Genomic DNA, 20,629 nt, shown 5'->3' on the forward strand with positions numbered 1-20,629 from the left:
CGAAGCATGAGCATGCACTTGGTAGTGCTTCGAAAAGGTGTGCAGACTAGACCAAGTGGCAGCCTGACAGACCTGCTGAGCCGTAGCCTGGTGCCTGAAAGCCCAAGAGGCACCGACAGCTCTGGTCGAGTGTGCCTTGATCCCCGGTGGGGGAGGCACTTGAGTACACTGGAAGGCATCAGAAATGGCCGACCTAATCCAACGAGCCAGGGTCGGTTTAGAAGCCGAGAGGCCCTTACGCCGACCTGTGGTCAGCACAAAAAGAGAGGTGCACCGCCTAAGAACAGCGGTGCGTGACACATAGATCCGGAGCGCCCGCACCAGATCTAAAGTATGCAACGCTTTTTCAAAGCGATGAACAGGAGCCGGACAAAAGGAAGGCAAAGAAATGTCCTGGTTAAGGTGGAAAGGAGATACCACCTTAGGGAGAAAGTCCGGAGTCGGACGGAGAACCACCTTGTCTTGATGAAAAACCAAAAAAGGTGACTCCGAAGAGAGAGCAGCTAAATCAGAGACTCTCCTGAGGGAAGTTGTGGCCACTAGAAAGACGACTTTCTGTGAAAGACGAAACAAAGAAACCTCCCTAAGAGGCTCAAAGGGGGGTTTCTGCAAGGCCGTGAGGACCAGATTAAGGTCCCAGGGATCCAAAGGCCGCCGGTAAGGCAGAATGATGTGAGATGCGCCCTGCATAAAGGTGCGCACCTGAGCCAGCCGGGCGATACGCCGCTGGAACAACACTGACAGAGCCGAGACCTGTCCCTTGAGGGAATTGAGGGATAGTCCTAGCTGCAGACCGGACTGTAGAAAGGACAGGATGGTCGGCAAGGAAAAAGGCCAAGGGGCATGGCCGGAAGAACGACACCAGGACAGGAAAATTCTCCAAGTCCTGTGATAAATTTTGGCCGAGGAAGACTTCCGAGCCTGAGTCATAGTGGAGATGACTTCGGGAGGAATGCCAGAAGTCGTCAAGATCCAGGACTCAAGAGCCACGCCGTCAATCTGAGAGCCGCAGAATTCTGGCGGAAAAACGGACCTTGTGAGAGAAGGTCTGGGAGGTCCTGGAGATGCCACGGCACCTCTACGGACAGATGGAGCAGGTCTGGGTACCAAGCTCGCCTGGGCCAGTCTGGAGCAATGAGGATGACCCGACGGCCCTCCATTCTGATCTTGCGCAGGACTCTGGGCAAGAGGGCTAGAGGGGGAAACACGTAAGACAGACGAAACTGGGACCAATCCTGAACCAGCGCGTCCGCTGCAAAGGCCTGAGGATCGTGGGAGCGAGCCACGTAAACCGGGACCTTGTTGTTGTGCCGGGATGCCATGAGATCCACTTCCGGAGTGCCCCACTTGCGGCAGATTGACCGAAACACTGCCGGATGCAGAGCCCACTCGCCGCTGTCCACGGTTTGACGGCTGAGATAATCTGCCTCCCAGTTTTCTACACCTGGGATGTGGACTGCGTATATGGTGGACTTGGAGTCCTCCGTCCACTGAAGGATGCGTTGAACCTCCAACATTGCCAGGCGGCTGCAAGTCCCGCCCTGGTGATTGATGTAGGCAACCGCTGTCGCGTTGTCTGACTGGACTCGAATATGCTTGCCCGCCAACAGGTGGTGAAAGGCTACGAGAGCTAGGAGCACAGCTCTGATTTCCAGCACATTGATCGAGAGGGCTGATTCGGACGGAGTCCAAGTGCCCTGTGCTCGGTGGTGGAGAAATACTGCTCCCCAGCCGGATAGACTGGCATCCGTGGTGAGGATCACCCAGGACGGGGCCAGGAAGGAGCGTCCCTGGGACAGAGAGAGGGGCCGAAGCCACCACTGAAGAGAGACCCTGGTCTGTGGCGACAGAGCCACCAACCTGTGCAAGGAAGAAGTCCGCTTGTCCCAACAGCGGAGAATGTCCAGCTGCAGAGGACGCAGATGGAACTGGGCAAAGGGAACCGCTTTCATTGACGCCACCATCTGACCCAGCACCTGCATTAGGTGCCTGATGGAATGACGGCGGGGCCTCAGCAGAGAGCGCACCGCCAGATGGAGGGACTGATGTTTGACTAAGGGCAACTTGACAAGTGCCGGCAGTCTCGAATTGCATCCCTAGGTACGTGAGATTCTGGGTCGGAGTCAGAGTGGACTTGGGCAGATTGACAAGCCACCCGAATTGAACAAGAGTGGCGAGAGTGAGCGAGACACTCCGCTGACAGTCTGCACTGGATGAAGCCTTGACTAGAAGGTCGTCCAGGTAAGGAATCACTGCCAACCCCTGGAGGTGCAGAACCGCAACCACTGCTGCCATGACCTTGGTGAATACTCGAGGAGCCGTGGCTAACCCGAAGGGGAGAGCCACGAATTGGAAATGTTCCTCTCCGATTGCAAAACGTAGCCAATGCTGGTGTGGAACTGCAATTGGCACATGCAAATAGGCATCTCTGATGTCGATGGATGCCAGGAAATTTCCTTGGGTCATTGAGGCAATGACTGATCGCAGAGACTCCATGCGAAAATGCCGCACCTGAACATGCTTGTTGAGAAGCTTGAGATCCAGGATGGGCCGGAAGGAACCGTCCTTTTTGGGGACTAGGAAGAGATTTGAGTAGAAACCTCTGAACCGTTCCCGGGCGGGAACCGGTACAATTACTCCGTTGGCCTGCAAGGATGCCACGGCCTGAGAGAAGGTGGCGGCCTTGGAGCAGGGGGGAGTGGACAGAAAAAATCTGTTTGGCGGGCTGGAAGAGAATTCTATCCTGTAGCCGTGGGAGATGATATCTCTCACCCACTGATCGGAGACGTGTTGAAACCACACGTCGCCAAAGTGGGAGAGCCTGCCACCGACCAAGGACGTTGCTGGCTCGGCCAGATAGTCAAGAGGAGGCTGCCTTGGTGGCAGCAGCTTCTGCGGACTTCTGAGGACGCGGCTTCGTGCGCCAGTTGGGCTTCTGGTCCTTGGCTGAGTTAGTGGACGAGGCCGAGGGCTTAGAGGACGACCAGTTAGAGGAACGAAAGGAACGAAACCTCGACTGGTTCCTGCCCTGGACAGGTTTCCTGGTTTTAGTCTGTGGCAAGGAAGTACTCTTCCCGCCAGTAGCTTCCTTAATAATCTCATCCAGTTGTTCACCGAACAGCCTGGACCCAGCAAATGGGAGCCCAGCCAGGTACTTCTTTGAAGAAGCGTCTGCCTTCCACTCTCGCAGCCACAAGATCCTGCGGATAGCGAGGGAATTAGCCGAAGCCACCGCAGTGCGGTGAGAAGCCTCCAGCATGGCAGACATGGCGTAGGCTGAAAAGGCTGAAGCCTGGGAAGTTAAGGCAACCAATTCAGGCATAGAGTCCCTAGTGAGGGAATGCATCTCCTCCAGAGAAGCAGAGATGGCTTTGAGAGCCCACACTGCTGCAAAAGATGGGGAGAACGAGGCCCCTGCCGCCTCATATACAGATTTGGCCAGAAGGTCAACCTGGCGGTCAGTGGGATCCTTAAGTGAGGTGCCATCAGCCACTGATACAACTGTCCGGGCTGAGAGTCTAGACACCGGAGGGTCTACCTTTGGTGAGTGAGCCCACTCCTTGACCACCTCTGGTGGAAAAGGAAAACGGTCATCAGAACCACGCTTTGGGAAGTGTTTGGTAGGACAGGCCCTGGGCTTGGTCACAGTGACCTGAAAACTGGAGTGGTTAAAGAACACACTCCTTGTTCTCTTAGGCAAGGTAAACTGGTGCTTTTCTGCCAGAGAGGGTTGTTCCTCTGATACTGTCGAATTGAGGTCCAGTACAGAATTAATGGATGCGATCAAATCACTAACATCTGCGTCACCCTCGGTCAGATCAATGGGGCACATGGAGGTAGCGTCCGAGCCCCTAGAAAAGACATCCTCCTCGTCCTGCGAGTCAGCTCGTGAATCAGAGCCGCGGGACGAGGAAGGAGAGGGGACCCTGCGTTTCCTTTTAGGAGGACGGGGTCTGGGAGCAGATGAAGAATCCTCTGTGAGCTCTGGAGAGCGAGCCGAAGCAGCGGAGGCGCCCTGAGAAGGGGGCTGATGCATGCTCAGCAGAGTCCGGGACAACTCTCCCATGGAGTCGGCAAAGGACTGGGAGATAGACTTAGAGAAGGATTCTACCCAAGCCGGGGGTTCAGCCACCGGGGCCGGAGCAGCCGGAGGGACCACTGGGGAGACTCCAGGCTGAGGCACCACCATGTTAGAGCAGGCATCGCAATGTGGATATGTGCTCGGTTCAGGCAGTACGAGCTTACATGCAGTGCATATTGAGTACAGCCTTGCTCCTAGTGTGAGACATGCTGCTGAGGTGGGGGCTCTGAGCCAGAATGACCCCCAGAGAGTGTATAAGAAGGTCCACAACCGGAGGTTGTGGCTTACCAGACCGTTTGTGTGCCCTCCGGATCCCACAGCTCGGACCCCCAGACAGATTAGCAGAGATGCTGCAGCCAGCGCCGATCAGTGTAAGAACGCTGATAAAATGGCGCCGGAGCGAGGAGAGGGGGCGGGGCCTAGTCAAAGAGTGGGATCCGGAGGGCCAAGGAGATATACAGGGGAGGGAAACATCTCCTCAGAGAGGAGTGTCCTCCCCTGTGCTGAACGGCCGGTGGGCGGAGCCGCACTGTCCCCCTGCATGACTTACATGCAGGGGCAGTGAAAACGAAACTAGGCCTCAGGCGAAGCCGGGGCCTAAATTTTACAATGCGGCCGGCGCGCAGGCACCTTCGGCGCGGTTCTCTGGTGAAAACCAGAGAACTGTCCGGAAATGTCACAAAGGTTAAATAACACACTCTCCCCAACATTAAAGTGCAAGGGACCCCCCTGACAATAACGTCTCAATACTTAGCTTGTGAGACGCAGGGCCAGGTCCCTGAGGGATGAGTGCTCCGTCCGGCAGGATCCTGAAAGGGCTGCAGATGGAGACCGGTCTCCTGCAAGGCAGTGAGAACCGTGCTGGCTCCCACTTCAAGCCAGAGCCCGAGGGATGGTGAAGGAGCGCGGCATGTAAGGCTCCAGCCCTGAAATCAACCTTAACAACACCACCGACACAGTGGGGTGAGAAGGGACATGCCGGGGGTCCAGGCTTGGACCCGCTTTTCTTCCAACTCTTTAAAATCAAAAATCAGATGAGAATGCATGTGTGGATGTGTGCCTCCTGAACACAAAGCATTGAACTGGCTATATTTGGTTATCCAGGGGGTGTATATGCTCAGAGGGAGGAGCTACACTTTTTAGTGTAGTACTTTGTGTGTCCTCCGGAGGCAGAAGCTATACACCCATGGTCTGGGTCTCCCATAGGAACGATGAAGAAACAGTGTTTACTAAGTCCCCTATGTTTATATGCACTATGCTTTTATTTAGTTACAGCAGGGTATGTTTTTACAATTTTTCCCTTGGTTTCTCTTTATAGGGAAGATCTGAATAGTGCTTGTAAAATGTCATCCAAGGTAAATTATGGGATTAAAGTGGTATCCCCATCTCCAAGATCCTATCCAATATGTAGTAGGTGGAATAATAATAATAATATTAGCAAATATCTCCAATTAGAAATATAGTATAGTTCTGATTAGCTAGAGTGCCTTGCGTAAGTATTCGGCCCCTTTGAATTTTTAACCTTTTCCCACATTTCAGGCTTCAAACATAAAGATAAAAATGTTAATGTTATGGTGAAGAACCAACAACAAGTGGGACACAATTGTGAAGTTGAACAAAATTTTTTGCTTATTTGAAACCTTTTTATAAAAAATAATAAACTGAAAATTGGAACGTGCAATATTATTCATCCCCTTTAAGTTAATACTTTGTAACGCCACCTTTTGCTGTGATTACAGCACAAGTCTCTTGGGGTATGTGTCTATCAGTTTTGCACATCTAGAGACTGAAATTCTTGCCCATTCTTCCTTTGTAAACAGCTTGAGCTGAGTGAGGTTGGATGGAGAGTGTTTGTGAACAGCAGTTTTCAGCTCTTTCCACAGATTCTCGATTGGGTTCAGGTCTGGGCTGTGACTTGGCCATTCTAACACCTGGATACGTTTATTTGTGAACCATTCCATTGTAGATTTTGCTTTATGTTTTGGATCATTGTCTTGTTGGAAGACAAATCTCCGTCCCAGTCTCAGGTCTTTTGCAGACTCCAACAGGTTTTCTTCAAGAATGGTCCTGTATTTGGCTCCATCCATATTCCCATCAATTTTAACCATCTTCCCTGTCCCTGCTGAAGAAAAGCAGGCCCAAACCATGATGCTGCCACCACCATGTTTGACAGTGGGGATGGTGTGTTCAGGGTGATGAGCTGTGTTGCTTTTACGCAAAACATATCGTTTGGCATTGTGCCCAAAAAGTTTGATTTTGGTTTCATCTGACCTGCTTCCACATGTTTTTTGTGTCTCCCAGGTGGCTTGTGGCAAACTTTAAAGAACACATGTATGGATATCTTTGATAAATGGCTTTCTTCTTGCCACTCTTCCATAAAGGCCAGATTTGTGCTGTGTACGACTGATTGTTGTCCTATGGACAGACTCTGCCACCTCAGCTGTAGATCTCTGCAGTTCATCCAGAGTGATCATGGGCCTCTTGGCTGCATCTCTGATCAGTCTTCTCCTTGTTTGAGATGAAAGTTTGGATGGACGGCCGGGTCTTGGTAGATTTGCAGTAGTATGATACTCCTTCCATTTCAATATGATCGCTTGCACAGTGCTTCTTGGGATGTTTAAAGTTTTGGAAATCTTTTTGTAACCAAATCCGGCTTTAAACTTCTCCACAACAGTATCACAGACCTGCCTGTTGTGTTCCTTGGTCTTCATGATGCTTTCTGCGCTTTAAACAGAACACTGAGACTATCACAGAGCAGGTGCATTTATACGGAGACTAGATTACACACAGGGACTTATATTTATCATCATCAGTCATTTAGGACAACATTGGATCATTCAGAGATCCTCAGTGAACTTCTGGAGTGAGTTTGCTGCACTGAAAATAAAGGGGACGAATAATATTGGACTCCCCAATTTTCAGTTATTTATTTTTTTAAAAAGTTTAAAATAAGCAATAAATTTCGTTCAACTTCACAATTGTGTCCCACTTGTTGTTAATTCTTCACCATAACATTAAAAGGTTGAAAAATTCAAGGGGGCAGGGCATTGTAGCTTAGGTATCCATGGTTATGTTTACAGCAACTAACTGTTACTATATGAGTAGTTTTAATCATGAATACCTAAGCTGCAATGCACTGCACATGAGGTAACAGACATGGCTAATCAGGAGAACTTTACTACATTTCTAATTGAAGGTATCTACTATTATTATTACATCTAGTACATATTGGCATAGGATCTTGGAGATGGGAATAAGTCTTTAAGGCTTTGGTGTTAGTTTTCAGTACTTCATGAGACCGCTATACCATTTACTTATTTAAGGGGTAGAACCTTGGAGATGTCCTATGATCCTAGGAATAAAGTGTATAGGATGCACATGTATGGGGAGGAGGGAAGCACAGAGGCTCCAGCGCTGTGTCTCCTTTATTTCAGGATCATAGGCATCCCAGAGATCAGACCCACCAGTCAAAAAGTATCTGTATGCCCTAGTGAGGTGCCATCACTTTAGGAGATTGAAAAGTCCCTTTAAAAGCAGCCTCAGAATGCAAATTTTACTATACCAAGTTTATTCTGCTGAATAGGGGCTGATCTGCAGGACATGACAGTGGCCGCTACACATCGAACAAAGCTGTGATGGTCAACTCCATACACTGCCGATCAGTGAGGGTGCCGGACCCCCCTGGTCTGGAATTGATGACCTCTCCTAGAGATACAGTACTGACCAAAAGTTTGGACACACCTTGTCATTCAAAGAGTTTTCTTTATTTTCAGGACTCTGAAAATTGTGGATTCACACTGAAGGCATCAAAACTATGAATTAACACATGTGGAATGAAATACTTAAAATATGTCTTATATTCTAGATTCTTCAAAGTAATAATAATAATAATAATTTTATTCATTTATATAGCGCTATTAATTCCACAGTGCTTTACATACATTGGCAACACTGTCCTCATTGGGGCTCACAATCTAGAGTCCTTATCAGTATGTCTTTGGAGTGTGGGAGGAAACCGGAGTACCCGGAGGAAACCCACACAAACACGGGGAGAACATACAAACTCCTTGCAGATAGTGTCCTTGGTGGGATCTGAACCCAAGTCCCCAGTGCTGCAAGACTGCAGTGCTAACCACTGAGCCACCGTGCCGCCCCTAAGTAGCCACCTTTTGCTTTGATTACTGCTTTGCACACTCTTGGCATTCTCTTGATGAGCCTCAAGACGTAGTCACCGGAAATGGTTTTCCAACAGTCTTAAAGGAGTTCCCAGAGATGCTTAGCACTTGTTGGCCCTTTTGCCTTCACTCTGCGGTCCAGCTCACCCCAAACCATCTCGATTGGGTTCAGGTCTGGTGACTGTGGAGACCAGGTCATCTGGCGTAGCACCCCATCACTCTCCATCTTATTCAAATAGCCCTTACACAGCCTGGAGGTTTGTTTGGGGTCATTGTCCTGTTGAAAAATAAATGATGGTCCAACTAAACACAAACTGGATGGAATAGCACGCCGCTGCCAGATGCTGTGGTAGCCATGCTGGTTCTGTATGCCTTCAATTTTGAATAAATCCCCAACAGTGTCACCAGCAAAGCACTCCCACACCATCACACCTCCTCCTCCATGCTTCACGGTGGGAACCAGCCATGTAGAGTCCATCCGTTCACCTTTTCTACAATGACACGGTGGTTGGAGCCAAAGATCTGAAATTTGGACTCGTCAGACCAAAGCACAGATTTCCATTGGTCTAATGTCCATTCCTTGTGCTGTTTAGCCCAAACAAGTGTCTTCTGCTTGTTGTCTGTCCTTAGCAGTGGTTTCCTAGCAGCTATTTTACCATGAAGGCCTGCTGCACAAAGTCTCCTTTTAACAGTTGTTCTAGAGATGAGAGGGTGTGTCCAAACTTTTGGTCTGTACTGTAGGTCAGTAATCTTTCATTTCTGACAACCCCTTAAATTTTGGTGTGATATTGCCAAAGTCCCCTAACATTTGACACTCTGACTGGTAATCTTTACATTGAAATCGTTACATTGGGGGCCACCAAACACCATAATCATTTCTGACATACTAAACCGATAAGGCATAAATGAAACAGCGGTGTATTCAGCTAGCAATATGTGAGGATCAGGTCTTGTCGTGTGTCGGGCCGAGTGCACTCACCTCTATTACTTCAATCTCATTATCATTTAGCCAAACGACTTCCAATTTCTTTAGGTTTTCCAAACCCTCGATAGCAGTAATGTCGTTATGATAAAGGAACAGTTTGGTCAACTGCAGACAGTCTTGAAGTCCTTCTATTCTCTGTAAAATAAAATTAATTGCATATTGTCACGTATAATTACTTTGACATCTCATTTTTTGAGGGGTTATGACGGCTGACTATACCAGCTAGTAGCTAATTAGGTAAATGCAGACAAAGTCCTCCTAGTTTCAGAAGAAAAAGTCCAAATGTGAATTTTCACCAAACATATTAATAAGCCGAAGTTGGTTTTCTAGTAGGAACAAGTTATCACTAGTGATCAGCGAATAGTAAAATATTTGGGTTATTCGTAACGAATACCTAGTACTATTCCAGGATTCCCCACGTAATGCAAGTGTCACGGCTGTCTCTCTGCCTTATGAGGCTAGTGACATAAGCAGGACTTGAGTCATTTCCATGCTAGACTCTCAATATTAAGTTTTCTTTTCTTTGTCAGTCGTAGGGTTAATGTCAGTATTCCCTGCCAGCAAGCAGTCTCATTACTATCTCAGGTGTTACCGGTTCGGGGCCACTCCCAGTCCCTTTATATACCCTCTGCTACCTGCAGAGGGTGCCGTTTATTCTCATTCATTTGGAAGGTTGACCTGGAGGTAAAAGGAGCTGCTGTAACCCTCTCCTGAAGATGTTGTGGTGGTTGCAGTCTTGGGTCTGACTTCAGCAGTCTGTTGTTGTTTTCCCCTGTCTGTCTTCCTTCCCTGGTGTGTTGTTTCAGTGCAGTGGTGGGGCTAGCATCCTTCACCTGCCCACTCCCTAGCCAGGACTATTGTAGGGTCTTTTCAGTGCTTCAGGTTCCTGCTCAGCGACAGGTGAGGAATTGGCTAGGATAGCGTACAGTGGCAGGTAAGTGAAGGAGGTGTCGATCATCCCTCTCACTAACGGTAGGGGTCACCATTATTAAAGGGTCCCGGGTGTACCCCTTGTTTGTCGTGGTGTTACCCCTGTTAAGTTGTGTTATTTTAACACGAGAAAAATAGAGAGAATTATGACCAATATATAATGTTTGAACCGAACACGACTCAAAACAATTCATTTTTTCCTTTTTGGTAATTTATCAAAAATCTTTATTGTACAAAAGCTTTAAAAATCACACCAAAATACAGGAAAGTGCATGAACAATCAAAGCATCATAGGTGAGGAGTGAAACAATCCAGATTAAATGATCTGTTTGGGGGGCCAAATTCGGGTATTCCCACTGTCCAATGCAGGATATGTCAGAGGTGGGTGCCAGAGATATCACACAACACAACTCTGAGTGTAAAGATGAATCACACAGACAGGGAAGTTTCAAAGCGAAGTTCCCATAATATACCAGTATAAAATGCAAAGTGCAACAGTTGCAGAAATAGACATATCTCCAGCACTACACATCATGTCAAATAATATAGTAGCTAGTGCTTACCCATATTAGCCGCCTCAAATAGATAAAGAATGCGTCCCAACACGTTTCGTGGTCTTCCTCGGGGGGCTGCGACAGTTCGCACCATGATAGCAAGTCAGTGGGGAACCTAAGCATTTTTCTTGGAAATCTTCAAGAAAAATGCTCAGGTTCCCCATTGACTTGCATTAGGTTTGTTATTAATGACGAATACTGGAACGGTACTAGGTATTTGGTACGAATAATCCAAACCTGAATATTTTACTATTCGCTCATCACTATTTATCACCTGTCCACAAGTAGGTGATAACTACTAGATTGCTGCGGGTCAGTCTGCTGAGACCATCACCCATTGTGAGAACAAGAAATGGATTATGTGCTCTGTCCATCTAATAATTTTCTATGGGTTTGCCGGAAATAGATTACAGCGCCTGGCAAATAATCAACAGTGCACCCCTGTAACTGCTGGTACAAGCCCCTATAGCTCAGTGGGGGTCCCAGCAGTTGTATCCCCAACAATTTAATAGTCATCACCTACCCTTTTGGATACCAGTTTAGTTAAAATAGTCCCAACATTTAGGAGCGCAAGAAAGAAGGGAAATTGGACTGTGAGGGAACTGATGAAAACGCCAGAAGATGTGGTCAGACTTACAGTTATCTGGCACTCGGTAATCCATAGTTCCTCCAGTAGCGGGCAGGATCCCAGGCCGCAGATACTTTCTATGCTCTGCCTGACTATGGTCAAGTTGGTGAGATTTGGAAAGTAAGAGAGCCCCAGCATTTTGGGGTAGCCAGAGAAAAACATTTCAAGAGTTTTTGTTGCTGGTCCATCTTGTCTAATCTTGTCGTAATTTACACCATTGCACATACACTAGAAAAGAGAAGGGTCATTAGTAACGGGCACATTTACTATGGTACATACATACAGTCTAGACGAATAATACAAGAGCAGAAATATTCTGAGGAGTTTTCTGGTCATCCACCGCCAGAGCGTACAGACGCCCACTGTGAAGCACAATACAGGGGTAACAATGGGGGTGATATAGAAGGAAGGCCCTGTTGACTGGGAGAAGGGACACATCCTGCCACTGTGTCTGTAACTTACGCTCCCGAAGGTCCGTATACGGGCCTTTCTGCAGTTGCCGTCACATGCTTAGGCTCTCACTTGCCCTGAACTAACCCTGGCAAATGAGAAGAAGGGCGAGAGCACTAGTCTCACCACTGCAATAATACAACACAAAGGAAAGGAAACACATGGAGGGAAAATACACACAAAGGAAAATGCTCCCGGATCCTCCAGTGCAGCAAAACAGCACAGCTGCAATTGTTATGACTCCTCAGCTTCTTCCAGAGACTGTCTCCTTTCAAAGTGGTCAGCATAGGAATAAAATTCTATAACGGGCGTCCGATGGTAACACACGTGACCTTTTTATAGTGAAGGCAAGTGGTCACAAAGAGCTGCACCTGAGATTAAGGGGCACTTTGCACACTACGACATTGCAGGTGCGATGTTGGTGGGGTCAAATTGAAAGTGCCGCACATCCGGCGTCGCAGGCGATATCGTAGTGTGTAAAGCCTTTTTGATACGATTAACGAGCGCAAAATCGTCGTAATCGTATCATCGGTGCAGTGTCGGTCATTTCCATAATTTGGAAATGACCGATGTTACGATGTAGTTCCTCGTTCCTGCGGCAGCAGCCATCGCTGTGTGTGAAGCCGCAGGAGCGAGGAACATCTCCTACCTGCGTCCTGCGGCTCACGCCAGCTCTGCGGAAGGAAGGAGGTGGGCGGGATGTTTACGTGACGCTCTTCTCTGCCCCTCCGCTTCTATTGGCCGCCTGCCGTGTGACATCGATATGATGCCACACGACCCGCCCCCTTAATAAGGAGGCGGGTCGCTGGCCAGAGCGACGTCGCAGGGCAGGTGAGTGCATGTGGAGCTGGCGTAGCGATAATGTTCGCTACGGTAGCTATCACCATGATATCGCAGCTGCGACGGGGGCGGGGACTATCGCGCTCGGCATCGCAAGCATCGGCTTGCGATGTCGTAGTGTGCAAAGTGCCCCGTAGTCTACAAAGGACAGCCAGAAAGGAAAAATAGTCCTTAACCCCTAGAGTACCAAAGAAAGTAGATTCACTCAAACACAAGCTACAGACCTGGGCATAATAAGGCATTGTGACCTTCTGGTCCAAGACTCGCCGGAGGTGTCTACAAAGCAGAATACTCTCATGACACCTTCCTGTTTTAGTTTCTTTGAGTTATTTGGAAGGCACCAAATATACACTGTAATACAGGCTGCACACTGATTACTGTACATTGTATCAAAGTATTGTGTTGTCCCTGCAAGGTCCCGCTGAGCTGAACTCTGATCACCGCAGAACCACTTAGTGATCTACTTTGATTCAGTAAATCTACATGGCGTCCAGACGCTGCAGACGTATATTATTATGGGATTGGGGTTTTCATGAAAAATTACAGTGATAACTTATTGTTGAGGTTGATGATTCTCTATTTTGAATTGGAATTCTATTATTTAACCGGGTATATCTATACATGCATGGATATTTGATGTTGGATGTCAATATAAAATAATTCGCAATTACGGTGTTTTTGGGATATATCTTGCTAACCACTGTTTATTTGGTTATTATCAACTACCTGTGACTATTGTATTAATTATTTACTCCAACCATATTTACCCTATGTATTGGTCCCTGGTCAACTAAGCCATGATTATATTATATGGAGGTTGTCTTTGTATATATGTGTGGCTTTAAATGTTTTTAATTGTTGGTGTTTTCATGGATTCAATAAAATTTTGATATTTTTTCATATAATCTGGATGTGCGCCTCTGAATTTGTGTAGCCTTTCTCTTCCCTATTGTTAATTGCCTTCTACACAAGAGGCTGCACTCCCATTTATAATTATTAAGTGGCTGTGCACCCCCTACTTCTTTAAACAGACGCTGCAGACGTAACACAGACCCCAAAATGTTTCCAATCAGATTTTGGCTGGTTGGTTTCTGCAGGCAATCAGTGGCGTAGCAAAGGGGGGGCGGAGGGGGCGGTCCGCCCCGGGCGGCACGTGTCAGGGGGGCGGCATTTTGGCCACTCGCCTTCAGTTCTGCTGCCCCCGGGCCGAGTTCCGGGGACCGGAGTCCTCAGCAGGAAACTGTGGCTGCCGTCTCTTTAAGGCACGCAGACCAAAGTGTCCTGCTGGATTGAGCTTCATCTGTGGGCGGAGCTACCGCCCGGCGTCCTGCTCTGTCCCAGAGAGATGAAGGAGTGCCAGCCAGCAACCCCCAGCAGAGCGCTGGCCTCCGGCGCTGTGTGGGCCCCCTCTCATCCGTGTCCGAGCGGTAAGTGCTACCCCCCCCTCCTCGACCTGTATACTCCCTCCCAGCCACCCGGTTTATGGGTCCCAGTGAGCTGCATGGGCTTTCCCCACCTCAGAAGCTGCGTGTGTGGGCCCCCAGGAGCCATGTGTGTTGGTGCAGGCTCAGCTCTGCTACATCTGCCCTGTGCTTGGTGTGGTCTCAGCTCTGCTACATCTGCCCTGTGTCTGGTGCGGGCTCAGCTCCGCTACATCTGCCCTGTGCTTGGTGCGGGCTCAGCTCCTCTACATCTTCCCTGTGCTTGGTGCGGGCTCAGCTCTGCTACATCTTCCCTGTGCTTGGTGCAGGCTCAGCTCCTCTACATCTACCCTGTGCTTGGTGCAGGCTCAGCTCTGCTACATCTGCCCTGTGCTTGGTGCAGGCTCAGCTCCTCTACATCTGCCCTGTGCTTGGTGCAGGCTCAGCTCTGCTACATCTGCCCTGTGCTTGGTGCAGCCTCAGCTCTGCAGCAGCCGTGTGTGCGGGCCCCCAAAAGCCGCGTGTGTGTCTATATGTGCAGCAGAGTTGTGTGTGTGTGTGTATGTATGTATGCAGTAGAGCTGTGTGTGTCTGTCTGTATGTAGCAGAGTTGTGTCTGTATGCATGTATGCAGCAGCTACAAAGTTGTGTGTGTCTGTATGTATGCATGTATGCAGCAGCTACAGAGTTGTCTGTATGTATGCAGCAGCTACAGAGTTGTGTGTGCCTGTATGTATGTGTATATATGTGAGCAAGGATGGTTGACCTTAGGGAGATCAACATCCACCACTGCAGAGACACCATCACGTGTTTCTCAACGCAATGATTCTAGAGCAATGCCCCCTGGGAAATATTCAAAGCAAGAAGGCCTGCGGAGACACCATCACATGTTTCTCAACGCTGGCAGGAAACTAGCCAGGTCTTTCACCGGGAAGGAACAACCACGGGAAGGGCAGTCTCCAGTCAAGGAGACCACCTATGCCAAACATGGTATCCATCCACAGACAGCCGTTTCGGGGTATTTGCCCCTCATCAGTGTGGAGTAGGAATCTGGCTAGTGGGACATTGCCTAGTAAAAGACTATGTGAGCAAGGATGGTTGACCTTAGGGAGATCAACATCCACCACTGCGGAGACACCATCACGTGTTTCTCAACGCAATGATTCTAGAGCAATGCCCCCTGGGAAATATTCAAAGCAAGAAGGCCTGCGGAGACACCATCACATGTTTCTCAACGCTGGCAGGAAACTAGCCAGGTCTTTCACCGGGAAGGAACAACCACGGGAAGGGCAGTCTCCAGTCAAGGAGACCACCTATGCCAAACATGGTATCCATCCACAGACAGCCGTTTCGGGGTATGGTGTCTCCGCAGTGGTGGATGTTGATCTCCCTAAGGTCAACCATCCTTGCTCACATAGTCTTTTACTAGGCAATGTCCCACTAGCCAGATTCCTACTCCACACTGATGAGGGGCAAATACCCCGAAACGGCTGTCTGTGGATGGATACCATGTTTGGCATAGGTGGTCTCCTTGACTGGAGACTGCCCTTCCCGTGGTTGTTCCTTCCCGGTGAAAGACCTGGCTAGTTTCCTGCCAGCGTTGAGAAACATGTGATGGTGTCTCCGCAGGCCTTCTTGCTTTGAATATTTCCCAGGGGGCATTGCTCTAGAATCATTGCGTTGAGAAACACGTGATGGTGTCTCCGCAGTGGTGGATGTTGATCTCCCTAAGGTCAACCATCCTTGCTCACATAGTCTTTTACTAGGCAATGTCCCACTAGCCAGATTCCTACTCCACACTGATGAGGGGCAAATACCCCGAAACGGCTGTCTGTGGATGGATACCATGTTTGGCATAGGTGGTCTCCTTGACTGGAGACTGCCCTTCCCGTGGTTGTTCCTTCCCGGTGAAAGACCTGGCTAGTTTCCTGCCAGCGTTGAGAAACATGTGATGGTGTCTCCGCAGGCCTTCTTGCTTTGAATATTTCCCAGGGGGCATTGCTCTAGAATCATTGCGTTGAGAAACACGTGATGGTGTCTCCGCAGTGGTGGATGTTGATCTCCCTAAGGTCAACCATCCTTGCTCACATAGTCTTTTACTAGGCAATGTCCCACTAGCCAGATTCCTACTCCACACTGATGAGGGGCAAATACCCCGAAACGGCTGTCTGTGGATGGATACCATGTTTGGCATAGGTGGTCTCCTTGACTGGAGACTGCCCTTCCCGTGGTTGTTCCTTCCCGGTGAAAGACCTGGCTAGTTTCCTGCCAGCGTTGAGAAACATGTGATGGTGTCTCCGCAGGCCTTCTTGCTTTGAATATTTCCCAGGGGGCATTGCTCTAGAATCATTGCGTTGAGAAACACGTGATGGTGTCTCCGCAGTGGTGGATGTTGATCTCCCTAAGGTCAACCATCCTTGCTCACATAGTCTTTTACTAGGCAATGTCCCACTAGCCAGATTCCTACTCCACACTGATGAGGGGCAAATACCCTGAAACGGCTGTCTGTGGATGGATACCATGTTTGGCATAGGTGGTCTCCTTGACTGGAGACTGCCCTTCCCGTGGTTGTTCCTTCCCGGTGAAAGACCTGGCTAGTTTCCTGCCAGCGTTGAGAAACATGTGATGGTGTCTCCGCAGGCCTTCTTGCTTTGAATATTTCCCAGGGGGCATTGCTCTAGAATCATTGCGTTGAGAAACACGTGATGGTGTCTCCGCAGTGGTGGATGTTGATCTCCCTAAGGTCAACCATCCTTGCTCACATAGTCTTTTACTAGGCAATGTCCCACTAGCCAGATTCCTACTCCACACTGATGAGGGGCAAATACCCCGAAACGGCTGTCTGTGGATGGATACCATGTTTGGCATAGGTGGTCTCCTTGACTGGAGACTGCCCTTCCCGTGGTTGTTCCTTCCCGGTGAAAGACCTGGCTAGTTTCCTGCCAGCGTTGAGAAACATGTGATGGTGTCTCCGCAGGCCTTCTTGCTTTGAATATTTCCCAGGGGGCATTGCTCTAGAATCATTGCGTTGAGAAACACGTGATGGTGTCTCCGCAGTGGTGGATGTTGATCTCCCTAAGGTCAACCATCCTTGCTCACATAGTCTTTTACTAGGCAATGTCCCACTAGCCAGATTCCTACTCCACACTGATGAGGGGCAAATACCCCGAAACGGCTGTCTGTGGATGGATACCATGTTTGGCATAGGTGGTCTCCTTGACTGGAGACTGCCCTTCCCGTGGTTGTTCCTTCCCGGTGAAAGACCTGGCTAGTTTCCTGCCAGCGTTGAGAAACATGTGATGGTGTCTCCGCAGGCCTTCTTGCTTTGAATATTTCCCAGGGGGCATTGCTCTAGAATCATTGCGTTGAGAAACACGTGATGGTGTCTCCGCAGTGGTGGATGTTGATCTCCCTAAGGTCAACCATCCTTGCTCACATAGTCTTTTACTAGGCAATGTCCCACTAGCCAGATTCCTACTCCACACTGATGAGGGGCAAATACCCCGAAACGGCTGTCTGTGGATGGATACCATGTTTGGCATAGGTGGTCTCCTTGACTGGAGACTGCCCTTCCCGTGGTTGTTCCTTCCCGGTGAAAGACCTGGCTAGTTTCCTGCCAGCGTTGAGAAACATGTGATGGTGTCTCCGCAGGCCTTCTTGCTTTGAATATTTCCCAGGGGGCATTGCTCTAGAATCATTGCGTTGAGAAACACGTGATGGTGTCTCCGCAGTGGTGGATGTTGATCTCCCTAAGGTCAACCATCCTTGCTCACATAGTCTTTTACTAGGCAATGTCCCACTAGCCAGATTCCTACTCCACACTGATGAGGGGCAAATACCCTGAAACGGCTGTCTGTGGATGGATACCATGTTTGGCATAGGTGGTCTCCTTGACTGGAGACTGCCCTTCCCGTGGTTGTTCCTTCCCGGTGAAAGACCTGGCTAGTTTCCTGCCAGCGTTGAGAAACATGTGATGGTGTCTCCGCAGGCCTTCTTGCTTTGAATATTTCCCAGGGGGCATTGCTCTAGAATCATTGCGTTGAGAAACACGTGATGGTGTCTCCGCAGTGGTGGATGTTGATCTCCCTAAGGTCAACCATCCTTGCTCACATAGTCTTTTACTAGGCAATGTCCCACTAGCCAGATTCCTACTCCACACTGATGAGGGGCAAATACCCTGAAACGGCTGTCTGTGGATGGATACCATGTTTGGCATAGGTGGTCTCCTTGACTGGAGACTGCCCTTCCCGTGGTTGTTCCTTCCCGGTGAAAGACCTGGCTAGTTTCCTGCCAGCGTTGAGAAACATGTGATGGTGTCTCCGCAGGCCTTCTTGCTTTGAATATTTCCCAGGGGGCATTGCTCTAGAATCATTGCGTTGAGAAACACGTGATGGTGTCTCCGCAGTGGTGGATGTTGATCTCCCTAAGGTCAACCATCCTTGCTCACATAGTCTTTTACTAGGCAATGTCCCACTAGCCAGATTCCTACTCCACACTGATGAGGGGCAAATACCCCGAAACGGCTGTCTGTGGATGGATACCATGTTTGGCATAGGTGGTCTCCTTGACTGGAGACTGCCCTTCCCGTGGTTGTTCCTTCCCGGTGAAAGACCTGGCTAGTTTCCTGCCAGCGTTGAGAAACATGTGATGGTGTCTCCGCAGGCCTTCTTGCTTTGTATGTGTATATATGTATGCAGCAGCTGCAGAGTTGTGTCTGTATGTATGCTGCAGAGTTGTGTGTCTGTCTGTATGCAGTAGAGCTGTGTGTCTGTATAAATGCAGTAGAGCTGTGTGTGTCTGTATGTATGCTGCAGAGTTGTGTGTCTGTCTGTGTGCAGCAGAGCTGTGTGTGTCTGTATGTATGCAGCAGAGTTTTGTGTGTCTGTATGCAGCACAGTTGTGTGTGTCTGTATGCAGCAGAGCTGTGTGTGTCTGTATGTATGCAACAGAGCTGTGTGTGTGTGTATAATAGGCCTACATGTGTGTAAAAAGGTGAAAGTGTAGGACTAATAGCAGCAGTCTACAATTAGATCTTTGATTGTACTTCCATGAAAAATAAATATTTTGATGGTTTTCCAAATTTTTGAAAATTTCTGGATCATCAAGGGTCAACGGAGGGGGGCGGCAAATTTGACTACCGCCCCGAGCGGCAAAAGCAGTAGCTACGCCACTGCAGGCAATATATATTTTTTTTTTCCCTGCCCCGTCCCATTATTTCCTGCACACAGTATTGTATTATCATGTCCCTATGTTTGTGGGGGATCCAATCCAGGCTCATAGCAATTCATTTTTTTCTTCCTAAACACAGAGTTTACAAAAACAGCAACATTCTGCAATTACTCGTAAGACGATAGAATCCATATCGAGCGACGTGACCTTCTATCCGATGAACCGCAGAGGAAGCGCAGGAAAAGTGACAATTAGGAAATCATTGCTTGAAAGCTGAAACCTCTGTAATTGCCATTTTCAACGCTCACCAATTAACTAAACTGGAAAGGACAAATACATTGCATTTTAACCCTCTAGTAACTGGCCTATTTTGTGCCTTGGTAACAAACTAATTATTTTATTTTTCATCTGCACCTTCCAATAGTTGTAAACTTTTTATATTTCTGTCTACATAGACATACAGAGGTTTGTTGTTTGTAGGGGGCACAGCTTTTTCTTTTTATGGCATCATTTTAGGGTACATGTAATGTCTTGCATAACCTTTATTAGTTGGGATAGAAAGAAAAACAGCAATTCTGAAATGGGGGGGGTTCATTTTTATAGAAACACAAAACTGTTTAGTTAATACTTATATTTTATGGGTCGATAAAATTAAGCAAATATTGCTTTTTAATGGACAAATGAAAAGGTCTGATTCATTATTGCATTTGTACATTTTTTTTTATTGGTTTACTGTTTTTTTCACTCGCGCATTTTTTTCTTTTAATTTGTGCCTATTCTAAAGTCTAATTTATAATAATTGGAAGAAGAAATCGGGTATATACTGCGCTAATACACCATGAGAATATTTAGTAAAATATTCCTTTATTGTTATACAGGTCTACGCGTTTCAGAGAGATCCATCTCCTTCATCAGGACTAAAAAAGGAACAGTATGTTTTCAACTCCAGTGAGCCTCCCTATATACAAGTGAGCTTCCACATCAGAGGAACACCCGCTACAATTCAAATGATGGTGGGACGCTCGACTGTTACAAAATCAGTCATATAGACATGCATTTTTTTCAGAAAAATACAGGCAAGCATATCAAGAATTCCATGGATTCAAAATCATGTGAGAATACCAAGAAAACAAATGGTTTTTTTACAAGTAGAACATTTTGCAGAAATAATTTTTTTTTAAAAGAAAAAGTGGAAACACTGGGTCTAGAACTCAAAGAAAAAAAAAAAAAGTGTGTTTTTGATCAATCATGATTAGTCCGTAGACCCAAAGTGACAGATCAGGAGGGTGAATAAAAATTAGCAATGAAGCAAAGAAAAAGGGGGAACAAGATATATACCATATATAAGTGTATATAAACATATTGGTGTTTATAACATGAATAATATTTAAATTAC

At 47.9% G+C, this 20,629-nt stretch overlaps 1 protein-coding gene and 1 long non-coding RNA gene across 3 annotated transcripts in view; one reads left to right on the plus strand and one right to left on the minus strand.

The window, feature by feature from the left end:
• Positions 1 to 20,629, plus strand: part of LOC142258003 (uncharacterized) — a 370,341-nt gene that overhangs the window by 298,378 nt on the left and 51,334 nt on the right. The window lies entirely within an intron of this gene.
• Positions 1 to 20,629, minus strand: part of LRRC9 (leucine rich repeat containing 9) — a 267,576-nt gene that overhangs the window by 199,370 nt on the left and 47,577 nt on the right. For both annotated transcript variants that reach the window (XM_075330387.1, XM_075330386.1), the window contains exons 3-4: positions 11,363 to 11,581; positions 9,236 to 9,376 (exon numbers count right to left, since the gene is read on the minus strand). In XM_075330387.1, coding sequence (XP_075186502.1) covers positions 9,236 to 9,376; positions 11,363 to 11,581 — 360 coding nt within the window. The remainder of the gene's footprint in view (positions 1 to 9,235; positions 9,377 to 11,362; positions 11,582 to 20,629) is intronic.

The sequence above is a fragment of the Anomaloglossus baeobatrachus genome, chromosome 12, assembly GCF_048569485.1.
Source record: "Anomaloglossus baeobatrachus isolate aAnoBae1 chromosome 12, aAnoBae1.hap1, whole genome shotgun sequence".
Classification (NCBI taxonomy): domain Eukaryota; kingdom Metazoa; phylum Chordata; class Amphibia; order Anura; family Aromobatidae; genus Anomaloglossus; species Anomaloglossus baeobatrachus.